The sequence below is a fragment of the Schistocerca serialis genome, chromosome 3 (genome assembly GCF_023864345.2).
Source record: "Schistocerca serialis cubense isolate TAMUIC-IGC-003099 chromosome 3, iqSchSeri2.2, whole genome shotgun sequence".
In the NCBI taxonomy this organism is placed as follows: domain Eukaryota; kingdom Metazoa; phylum Arthropoda; class Insecta; order Orthoptera; family Acrididae; genus Schistocerca; species Schistocerca serialis.
In genome coordinates, this window is record NC_064640.1 from 259,023,325 (window position 1) to 259,035,514 (window position 12,190).

Here is a 12,190-nt window from a genome sequence, read left to right on the forward strand (position 1 = left end):
CTGGTATTTGGGAACTGTTGAGAATGTGAATTGTGAAGAAGGAGATGTTACAGTAAGGTTCATGCATCCTCATCCTCATGGACTGTCCCCGTCCTTCTATTGGCCTGATAGTGATGTTTCTTTCTATCATATTCTGTGCGAAGTTGGTATCATCACAGCAACAGGCCGTACTTATTTTCTGAGCAAAGAGTCTTCAAAGTTGGTAGAAGAAAAGTGGTTCTCAAGCAAAAAAATATTATCTAAGCATCAAAGTGTCTCGTCACATGGGTAGTTCTGAATCAACTTGAATGCAGATTGCAGCACCAGAATTTTGTGCAGTGTTCACAATATTGGCTTTTGACAAAATGCTTAAATATTATAAACAAAATGCTATGTATTTTTAATTGAGTTAATTTGGTTACGGCAGAGGTAAGAAAATGTTCATATGTCATGTAATGTACAAGTGGCCCTATATTTTATAATGTGTAAATTTGTAAATCACTTTCTAATTTGTCAGTGTTTTCCAAATGGGGGCAATAGTCCAAAATATTTTATCTAATTTAACAATAAAATTAAATACAATTAATTTACAAAAATTTAAGTGGACCGTTCTAACATGTTTTCAGAAACTACATGTCCGAAAGCATATTCAGGAAAAAACTGTCTGCATACCATTTTTTGTTTAAAAATTGCAGCCAATTTTCAAATTTTTAAAGTTTGCTTTGAAGTAACACATTGTATCAAACTTTCAGTAATTGCTACCAAAAGAATGTATATAAAGCAATAAAAATTGGCAAATGTTCATGATATTACATAGCAAAGCAGTACACAAAATCTCAGTTCAGAACTAAATAATGGGTGTCATGGCCTGGATGACTTGACATGGAATGACCCCAGGGGCAGTTGAATTTGGTGAAATTAAACTTCTAATTGTTGTTGTTAATAGGTCCCGTAACTCTGACTTCAGAGTATTTCTGCTCAAGCTAGAGAGGGTTATGGATTCACTTTGTAGGAAGTACCAGAAATTAGTTATATGTGGTGACTTCAATATAAATTTTGTATATGATGGTGCAAGAAGAAGGATGTTGGTAGCTCTCCTAAATTGATATAATCTGATGCAGATTGTGTTTTTTCCAACTAGGGTGCAGGGAACAGTAGCACAGCCATAGACAATACTTTTATTCATTCTTCATTACTAGATGGGCATTCTGTTAGTAAAAGGGTGAATGGTCTTTCAGACTATGATGTACAAATTTTAACACTAAAAGGCTCTAGTACTCAAACAAATGTCACATTTAATTACAAACTATGTAGGACAGGAATAGAGAGTTTTTTAAACCTTGTCAAGGAACAAGAGTGGCAGGATGTTTATAGTGCTGATAAATACACTCCTGGAAATTGAAATAAGAACACCGTGAATTCATTGTCCCAGGAAGGGGAAACTTTATTGACACATTCCTGGGGTCAGATACATCACATGATCACACTGACAGAACCACAGGCACATAGACACAGGCACATAGACACAGGCAACAGAGCATGCACAATGTCGGCACTAGTACAGTGTATATCCACCTTTCGCAGCAATGCAGGCTGCTATTCTCCCATGGAGACGATCGTAGAGATGCTGGATGTAGTCCTGTGGAACGGCTTGCCATGCCATTTCCACCTGGCGCCTCAGTTGGACCAGCGTTCGTGCTGGACGTGCAGACCGCGTGAGACGACGCTTCATTCAGTCCCAAACATGCTCAATGGGGGACAGATCCGGAGATCTTGCTGGCCAGGGTAGTTGACTTACACCTTCTAGAGCACGTTGGGTGGCACGGGATACATGCGGACGTGCATTGTCCTGTTGGAACAGCAAGTTCCCTTGCCGGTCTAGGAATGGTAGAACGATGGGTTCGATGACGGTTTGGATGTACCGTGCACTATTCAGTGTCCCCTCGACGATCACCAGTGGTGTACGGCCAGTGTAGGAGATCGCTCCCCACACCATTATGCCGGGTGTTGGCCCTGTGTGCCTCGGTCGTATGCAGTCCTGATTGTGGCGCTCACCTGCACGGCGCCAAACACGCATACGACCATCATTGGCACCAAGGCAGAAGCGACTCTCATCGCTGAAGACGACACGTCTCCATTCGTCCCTCCATTCACGCCTGTCGCGACACCACTGGAGGCGGGCTGCACGATGTTGGGGCGTGAGCGGAAGACGGCCTAACGGTGTGCGGGACCGTAGCCCAGCTTCATGGAGACGGTTGCGAATGGTCCTCGCCGATACCCCAGGAGCAACAGTGTCCCTAATTTGCTGGGAAGTGGCGGTGCGCTCCCCTACGACACTGCGTAGGATCCTACGGTCTTGGCGTGCATCCGTGCGTCGCTGCGGTCCGGTCCCAGGTCGACGGGCACGTGCACCTTCCGCCGACCACTGGTGACAACATCGATGTGCTGTGGAGACCTCACGCCCCACGTGTTGAGCAATTCGGCGGTACGTCCACCCGGCCTCCCGCATGCCCACTATACGCCCTCGCTCAAAGTCCGTCAACTGCACATACGGTTCACGTCCACGCTGTCGCGGCATGCTACCAGTGTTAAAGACTGCGATGGAGCTCCGTATGCCACGGCAAACTGGCTGACACTGACGGCGGCGGTGCACAAATGCTGTGCAGCTAGCGCCATTCGACGGCCAACACCGCGGTTCCTGGTGTGTCCGCTGTGCCGTGCGTGTGATCATTGCTTGTACAGCCCTCTCGCAGTGTCCGGAGCAAGTATGGTGGGTCTGACACACCGGTGTCAATGTGTTCTTTTTTCCATTTCCAGGAGTGTATAATGCTTTCCCTAACACATTTCTCATGCTCTTTGAGAGTTGCTTTCTATTAGAATGTTCTAAATGGGTTACTAGCAGTAATACTCAGCCCGGGTGGCTGACTAGTGGGATAAAGATATCATGCAGAACAAAGTAGGAATTAGATCTAAATGTTAGAAGTAGTCACAATCAAGCTACAGTAGCTCATTACAAACAGTACTGTAAGGTATATATATGAAGGTAGAATCTGTTCCTGAAAGAACAGATACCATTGATGACCGTGTAGCTTCTCTAGAATGAAATGATAATTAAATCGACACTCTAGCTGCAAACAGGCGTTGATATACATCATCGGGGACATGTTGAAAATGTGTGCCCCGACCGAGACTTGAACCCAAGATGTCCTGATTACATGGCAGATGCTCTATCCATCTGAGCCACTGAGGGCATAGACGATAGTGCGCCTGCAGGGACTTATCCCTTGCACGCTCTCCTTGAGACCCACATTTCCCAAATGTCCACACTGTTATATTCATAGATGTTTGCACATCACACTCATTACTCGTGGCACAATAATCTGCTAAATCCCGTCCGAGTTGTTATCATTTCATTCTATAGAAGCTGCATGGTCATCAAGGTATCTGTTCTTTCGGGAACAGATACTACCTTCATATATACAGTTAAAATTTGGCTACCTGTCCATTGACCTTCTTGTGCGAACACACACGCTATGCCCCAACTTGTACGGGACTTAGCAGATTATTCTGCCACGAGTAATGTGTGTGATAGGCAAACATTTATTAGGCACACTACGATTGTAGTGGTGTGGACATGTTGGGACTGTGGGTCTTACGAGGAGCTTGCAAGGGATAAGTCCCTGCAGGCGCACTACCCTCTGTGCCCTCGGTGGCTCAGATGGATAGAGCGTCTGCCATGTAATCAGGAGATCCCAGGCTCAAGTCTCGGTCGGGGCACACATTTTCAACGTGTCCCCAATGATGTATATCTACGCCTGTTTGCAGCTAGGGTGTCGATTTTATCATCGTTTCAGTACTGTAAGGTGGTTAAAAATATTAGGAAGGCAAAGAGTATGTGGTATGCAAATAGAATAGCTAATTCACAGGATAAAATTAAAACCATATGGTCAGTTGTGAAGGAAGTGTCTGGTCAGCAGCACAAGGTCAATGATACGAAGTCAGCTTGCTGTAAAAATACTTCTGTTACTGATAAATCAGATATATGTACAGTATTTAACAATCATTTTCTGAGCATTGCTGGTGAATTAAATAAAAATTTAATTTCTACAGGGAATCATATAACCTTCTTGGCAAATGCCTTTCTGAGATTGATGTCTGACCTCTGTGATACAGACAAGGGGGAGATTGAGTCAATTATTAAATCACTGAAGACTAAGGACTCTCATGGTTATGGTGGAGTGCCTAGCAGAATATTAAAGTACTGTGCTGCACATGTTAGCCCTGTATTTAGCCATATTTGTAATTTTTTCCTTTAGGAATGGACAGTTTCCTGAACGATTAAAGTACTCAGCAGTAAAGCTGCTTGACAAAAAGGGAGAAAGGGATAATGTAGACAATTTTAGACCTATCTCTATGCCAACTGTGTTTGCTACAGTTATTGAAAAGGCTGTGTATGTGAGGATAATTGATCATTTTATATCACACAATTTACTATCAAATGTACATTTCGGCTTTAGAAGTTGTTTAACAACTGAAAATGCAAAATTATCTTTCCTCTGTGAGGTACTGGATGGGTTAAACAAAAGATTTCGAACGTTAGGCACATTTTCTTATTTAACTAAGATGTTTGATTGTGTTGATCATGAAATTTCATGACCATTACGGAAGACAGGGAATAGCTCACAATTGGTTCACCTCCTACTTTAGCAACAGGCGGCAAAAGGTCATTATTCACAATGTTGAGAATGGCTGTGATGTGGGGTCTGAGTGAGGTACAGTCAAGTGGGGGATGCACCAGCGATCAGTGTTAGGGCCACTCCTGTTCCTTATTTATATAAATGATATGCCCTCTGGTATTACAGGTAACTCTAAAATATTTCTATTTGCTGATGACACTAGCTTGGTAGTGAAGGATGCGGTATGCAACACTGGCCCGGTTTCAAACAGTGCAGTTCATGACATAACGTCATGGCTCGTGGAAAATAAAATAATGCTAAATCACAGTAAGATTCAGTACTTACAGTTTCTAACACACAATTCAACAAAACCTGACATTTTAATTTCACAGAATGGGCATATGATTAGTGAAACTGAACAGTTCAAATTTGTTGGTGTTCAGATAGATAGTAAATTGTCGTGGAAAGCCCACGTTCAGGATATTGTTAGAAGACTTGATGCTGCCATTTTTGCTATTCAAATGGTACCTGAGGTGAGTGATTGTTCGACACGAAAATTAGTCAACTTTGCTTATTTTTCATTCTCTTATGTCGAATGGTATTATATTTTGGGGTAACTCTTCCCATTCTAAAAGGATATTTTTGGTTTAGAAGCGGGCAGTTCAGGCAATAAGTGGTGTAAGTTCACAAACCTCTTGTCGACCCCTGTACACGAATCTGGATATTTTGAAACTGGCCTCTCAATATATTTATTCCTTACTGTCATTTCTTTTTAACAATTTTAGTTTATTCCCAGGAATAAGCAGCTTTCACTCAGTTATTAATCGGCAGATATCAAACCTGCTTTTGGATCAGACTTCCTTAACTCTTGTGCAGAAAGGTGTGCAGTATACTGCTGCATCCATTTTCAATAAGCTACTGCTTGAATTCAAAAATGTTACCAAAAATCCACGTGCTTTCAAATCGAAACTGAAGAGTTTCCTTATGGGTCACTCCTCCTATTCTGTCGAGGAGTTCCTTGAAAAATTAAGCTGATTCTTGTTGTATTGTTGATTGTGTTTACTTAAACTTACGGATTGACTTTTTCGGGTTCGTAAACAATTTATTTTTATCTATTACTTTTATGTTATAATTTCATGCACTGATATGTTCCATGACATCGGAGATTTGCTCCTCAATTTGGTCCTATGGAACTTGACTTGTAAATAAATAGTTTGTTAGTAAATTATACTTTATGAATGTGGGTAATTTAGGTAGAATTTAAGGTCAGGGTAGAAAATGAACTTAGTTTTCCTTTCCTGACCATGTCACATGCATATATTACGGAACGGACATCCACATATGACTCATCTGATCTTGAGAAGGCCAGAAGTGTATGCTGCTGCTGAAAAATTCAACATTCCATACGGAACACTAAGGCACATTCTAAGTCTAACGATAGTAGTGATGAAACTGAAGACAATGAAGACAGCCTTGGTTGTACTACAAGAATCAATTGAAATTAAGAAATAACAGAATCATGGGTTTCAGTATATTACCAAAAGTAACTGTGGTAGCATAGTGAAGGAGTATAGGGGACCTGTAGCAGCGTAAGATCCATCCAAGTGAAACCAATATTCAGTGATGGAGTATAGGGGACCTGTAGCGGCATAAGATCCATCCAAGTGAAACCAATATTCAGTGATGGAGTATAGGGGACCTGTAGCGGCATAAGATCCATCCAAGTGAAACCAATATTCAGTGACATTTTTATACAAATGCATAGGGGGGGGGGGGGGGGGGTGGTCATCATTAATTTTCCTGGAGATGGGTGACATAGAATGGTTTGATTTGTGACAAATATTTGAAGTGTTCTCTGCAACTGATTTTAAAGAGATATAATTGTACTTTATGCTATTCAATAAATTTGCATTATCTGTTTGTTCTGTCATTTAACTCACATTGATGATTTTTCAATAAACTTTTTTGGAAATTGAGATATTTGTACTTAGTCTTGGGTTTTATGGACCTACATCTTAACTGTGGCTGTGGTACCTGTAGTGTAACAGGACACTATTTTTTTACTCTACTAGTACACTTTATATGTCCAAATTCCTGTGCTGGTAGTTCATTTCAGGGTTATTTATATGATAAGAAAGGGTCCTCATACTTGAAAATGCAGTAGAATCATTCTAGAAGATCACAATCCTAACACATGATGAACAGACAGAACAATTTTATCATAGAAATAACCTACAAGCCATTAAACTTAAAATGCTGATTCTTCATACCTAAATTATCCCAACCAACCCCAGCATTAAAGAAAATGCAAAAAGAAATACTCAATAAGAAATTTTGTAGGAAAGATAATTAGAGTATTATTAAAAACTCGACCACAATTGAGATGTCTGATATCGTTTAGCCAACACACAACCGAAGTGCCATCTTTCAAACTAACTTAGTCTTCTTGAGACACTACAGGTCAGCATGTTATCACAGATACAATTTTGTATTCACATTTGTTGGCTTTGGCAACCCACAACCAAACTGTCATGGTCAAAGCTTTCCTCTTACTACTCTGTCCTCTCTGTCAATCTGTTACCACAGTCTACAGTCCAAAAACTGGGCCACTGTGCTGCCACAAAACATACCTGGGGGTGGGGGTTGAATAAAATTAAACATTATCTCTGATAAAGATAATTTTACCAACGTGTACAATGAAACCTGAAATTTCATTATAGTCATTGTAGACAAATACTGTACAATGCGACTATAGTTTCGTATGCCAGAGTCTGTTGGTTCAAAACCTTTCTTCTGGCAACAATTTTCAACACTCACTCACTCTCTCTCTCTCTCTCTCTCTCTCTCTCTCTCTCTATATATATATAAAACGCAAACTTCACAACGATTAGGATTATAAGTTAATATTATTCAGTTCTTACAGTACAGGAAGGAACGCCATAGGCTAACACTCCACACAGAGTTAAGCATTCTTTACCTGCTAATTAAGTTGACACTCGGCGCAACGCCTGACGGGAGTAATCATAAAGGCATTTTGCATTTACAGTCGCTCAAATCGGCCACCTCGCCGAGTGTCAACTTAGTTTGCTTGTATACGCAAGGAAGTGAGATTAGAAATTTCTTTAGTCTCTCTACATACCCTACTACAACTCAACTAAAGAAACATATTTAACATATATGCGATACGTAAAGCTAACTGTAGCGGAACAAACTAAAGGGAGCCCGAGGAATGTTGCGGGTAGGAAACGAAACCTCAAAGATCTCAAATTTACTTCGCACTCAAGAAAGAAATCACGCTGCTTGCTGAAATAACAAAAACAATACCTGACACGATACAGAGAAAATGCAGTGACATTCCACCTAAATACCATAAAATGTGCGAAAACAGTAATTTTTTTCTATTAGAATTGTCGCCTACTGACATGCACTAGCTATCTTATGATGTATTCTTTTACAGATGTTCTATAATTTGGTTTTAGTGGGACATTTACTGGGCGTCAGGACGATCACATTATTACAGCAATCCACACCTATAACAAACTACACAAATAATGCTACATTACTCACCTCTGTCCGTAGAGACTCAATTATTTGCTCTGCTGATCTTGCTCTAACTTCCAGATTTTCAATGACCTCTTTATTTATCGCTGTCATTTTCTCTTTATGTACTTAATGGCATGCATTTACTCATACACACTTTAATTGTAAATGTTTTGGTACAACGCCACCAAAGTCCCAAAATACATTCCTCTTCCTCACTTGTTTACCCCCTGTCAAAGATATCTTGACAATACAGTCTACACTACCTCAAAGGTTGTGTATAGGTATAAAAGAGGCAAAAAAACTCCTCACAAGTGGTGCAAAGCCTAGACTGCTTTCATAGGGTAAAAATGAGACATTTCCACTCTACGTCCGTTTTTCAGTATACTTTTACAACAGAATTACACCACCTACGTTTAGGGCCAGAGGCTATTACACCGTACTGCTATACAAGCTTCGACTCTACCCAGCACAGTTGGCAAATTTACCGGTAGCTGCTTTGTATTATGAAGTTTCAAGGAGACGGCACATTGAGCATTTATCACCAACATGGCACTCTTATCATTAAATGTCGGTTAATAACGCATAAACCGTATAAACCTTTGAGACACTACGACCACCAGGATCATAGCCGTCAATATCCCATTTCATGTCTAGTGTAATGAATAAGGGATCGAATGAATAAAAACAGAGAAAATTCTCCGGTGAAGATTCTCAGAGCAAAATAACATTCTCTGAGAAAGCTCACGATCTCGTCTGAATAAAAAAATTGAAGCATATGCTCTGACAAGGCAGTTCCTTCTCGCTATCTGCAGTAACACAACTTGAAGAAACATTGATTGCAGAAGAACGTGTTGGGAGAGAAGCAAGCATATTAACAGCTACAACAGATTGAACAACACAGCAAGGAACAGAGAAAACAGAAACAGAAAGGGTGGCAGCATACTCAGCTACAGAAAATATTGTTCCATCAAGTGGTACAGGAGTCCATTTTGCAGCAACATCTGAACTACCCACAAGGGGAAGCCAGCCATCGAGATCAAGACATGAATATGAAGAAGGGAAGAGAGTTCAACGAGCGGTAGCAGTGTCACGTGTCGTGGGTAAGCGAAAAACAGTTCCTCCTCTCCGTCTAAATAATTTTTTAGTTTAAGGCAGCAATGAGAAGAAGCCCATAAGGAAAATACTGCAGGAGATTTAATAGCCCCTAACCATAATGGTACATCTGTGAGGAAAGACAGGTTTGATCTTAAAATATGCTATCTCAACATTCAAGGAGTGAGGGATAAGGAACTTATTGTTAATAATCTTGGAATAGGAAATGGGTTTGACATCTTGTGTTTCAGTGAACACTGGGCTACAAAGAATAACCTAACATTTGTTAAATTTGATAATTATAATATAGCCAAAAGCTACTGTAGAAAATTGCATTTAAGAGGTGGTGTAGCAATCAATGTTAATATGTCACTTAGATGTTCAATCAATAGATTGGATCTAGATTTCTTGTGTAATGAACTGAACTTAGAAGCTGCTGGTATAGTTTTAGACATTTTTAAGTTATTGGTAATATCCCTGTACTGATCACCTAAGGGATATCATTAATGTATTTCTAGAGAAACTGGACCAGCTTTTACATGTACTTGGCGAAACTAGATGGATAAATTATGATATTGTAATAGGTGATGATCTGAATGCAGATTCTGATGTAACAACACACAAGCGTAGTGTCACTGAACTTCAAAATCTTCTAAGACAATCCAACTTACACTATGTCAATAATAGACCCGCAAGAGAAGAAGCATGTTTTCACAATATTTCTGTGAAATTTAAAACAACAGACGAATCACGTGATGTGTCAGAGTTTCCATTTTCTGATCATAGTTCTCTAACCTTAAATTATACATGTAGATTACCTCCTGATAAGACTAGTATAACTAAGCCTGTACCAAAAATTGTGATCACCAGACCTGTCTCAGATGAAAAACTTCATAGATTTTGTAATCCCTTGCTGACAGAGACTGGTTTGGCCAGTTTTATGGTGACACACCCCATACTTTAAGTAACGATTTGCCAGTAAATATACTATTTGATAGGTTTTTAAAGTATTTTTGAACACTTTAATGACTGCATTCCAACAAAGAAATTCAAAGTAGGCCTAACTGAGCGAGTCCTGAAAACTGAAGTTCCAAAAAGACAAAATACGTGGTATACAGAACAGCTGACCACTCTGAAAAACCAAGTCATGTTGTTCCACAATGTTTATTGTAGATTGAAGACTAATCAAGCAAAACTAGCCTATGTTACATGTAGGAATTAATATAAAAAAGCGATCATAGAAGCCAAAGAAAACACACACACACAATCTCAAAAGTATTGAGAAATCCACCCGCAAGTGCAAGGCTGCTTGGAAGCTAATAAGTACTGTTGCTAAAGATGAAAGAAGTGTTACAATTAATATCTCTCCCCAAAAATTCAATGATTATTTTGTTGAAGAATAGGAAGTAGTATTGCTAAACCCAAAATCAGCTCATCATAGTTACTGTCAAAAAATAGTTGTAGATCATCAACAAATACAAGTATCTTCAGTTTCTCTGAGGTCTCGCCAGATTTTGTATTAAGAATAGTGAAACAGTTAAAATCATCAGACAGTGTAGACATATAAGACTTATCCTGTAATATCCTGAAGAAAGTCATATGCAATATAGTGTACCCCTTAACACTTTGTATAAACGAATGTCTAGCTGAAGGATAATTTCCTAATGAGCTTAAACTGTCTAGGGTAGTTCCAGTTTATAAAAAAGGGGATACAGACTCTGTGTCAATATACCACCCAATTTCCATAGCCCCATCTTTTTCTAAAGTTCTGGAATGCACAATTTACAACAATTATCTGATTACTTTGATAATATAGGAATTATTAGTGGATCTCAATATGGTTTTAGGAAAAATATGTCAACAATTGATGCAATAGATGCTGTTGTAAAATACATCCATCAAGTATTTGAGGATAAAGACTTTGCTCAAGTCACTTTTTTGACCTAAGCAAAGCCTTTGACTGTGCAGAACATACAGTAAAACCTGAAAAATTGTACTTCTATGGTGTTAGATGTAATAGCCTTAAACTATTAATATCATTTTTATAGAACTGTAAGTAGGCTGTTTGTGTTGGCAAAGAATTGTCCAGTGCAGAACAAGTTAAGGTAGGTGGCCCACAGGGATTTGTACTGGGCCCTTTCCTATTCCTAATAATGATTAACGACCTGCCGTCATGTATGAAATCAAAAACTGTACTATATGCAGATGATACAACTTCTCTGAACAGCAGTAATGACCTCAATGTGTGCACGACATAATTCTACTGCAGAAGAATGCTATTGGGGTAATTACAGCCTCGCCATATAAGGCACACTGTAAACCTTTGTTTTCTGAGCAAAAAATTATGACAGTAGTAAACCTATATATATATATATATATATATATATATATATATATATATATATATATAGGTTTACTACTGTCAATAATATATATATATATATATATATATATATATATATATACTATGTCTTAATCTACGTGAGAAAGAAGCTACCAGAAGCAGAGAAAATATACATTGTTACAACAGTAGGACGAATAGATGTATTTATACTCCATTCCACAGACTCTCAAAATCACTGAACAGTTATGAACGAATGGGGCAAAAATTATTTAATAAACTTCCACTCGCTATGCAAGATTTACCAGAGCAACCATTCAAACAAGCACTGTATTACAGGTTAGTTGCCCACCCACTCCATGACAAAGGATTTCATCAATTGTAATATTATACTGTAATAACAAACCGATGACTCTTTTGCAACAGAAATTATATAGTATTGTAAGTATGACTCTGTGGGATTTCACCAATCGCAATACTGCACTATAATAACAAACCTATTGTTCTTTTACCACATGAATTACACTCCTGCAAGTTGAAATAAGAACACCGTGAATTC

The 12,190-nt window shown here is 39.1% G+C and overlaps 1 protein-coding gene across 1 annotated transcript in view; it reads right to left on the bottom strand.

Annotated features, from left to right (window-relative positions):
- LOC126470029 (aminoacyl tRNA synthase complex-interacting multifunctional protein 1) overlaps positions 1 to 8,448 on the bottom strand; it is a 38,231-nt gene extending 29,783 nt beyond the window's left edge. The window contains exon 1 of the mRNA XM_050097516.1: positions 8,223 to 8,448. Coding sequence (XP_049953473.1) covers positions 8,223 to 8,309 — 87 coding nt within the window. The 5' untranslated portion in view covers positions 8,310 to 8,448. The remainder of the gene's footprint in view (positions 1 to 8,222) is intronic.
- Positions 8,449 to 12,190: the final 3,742 nt, after the last annotated feature.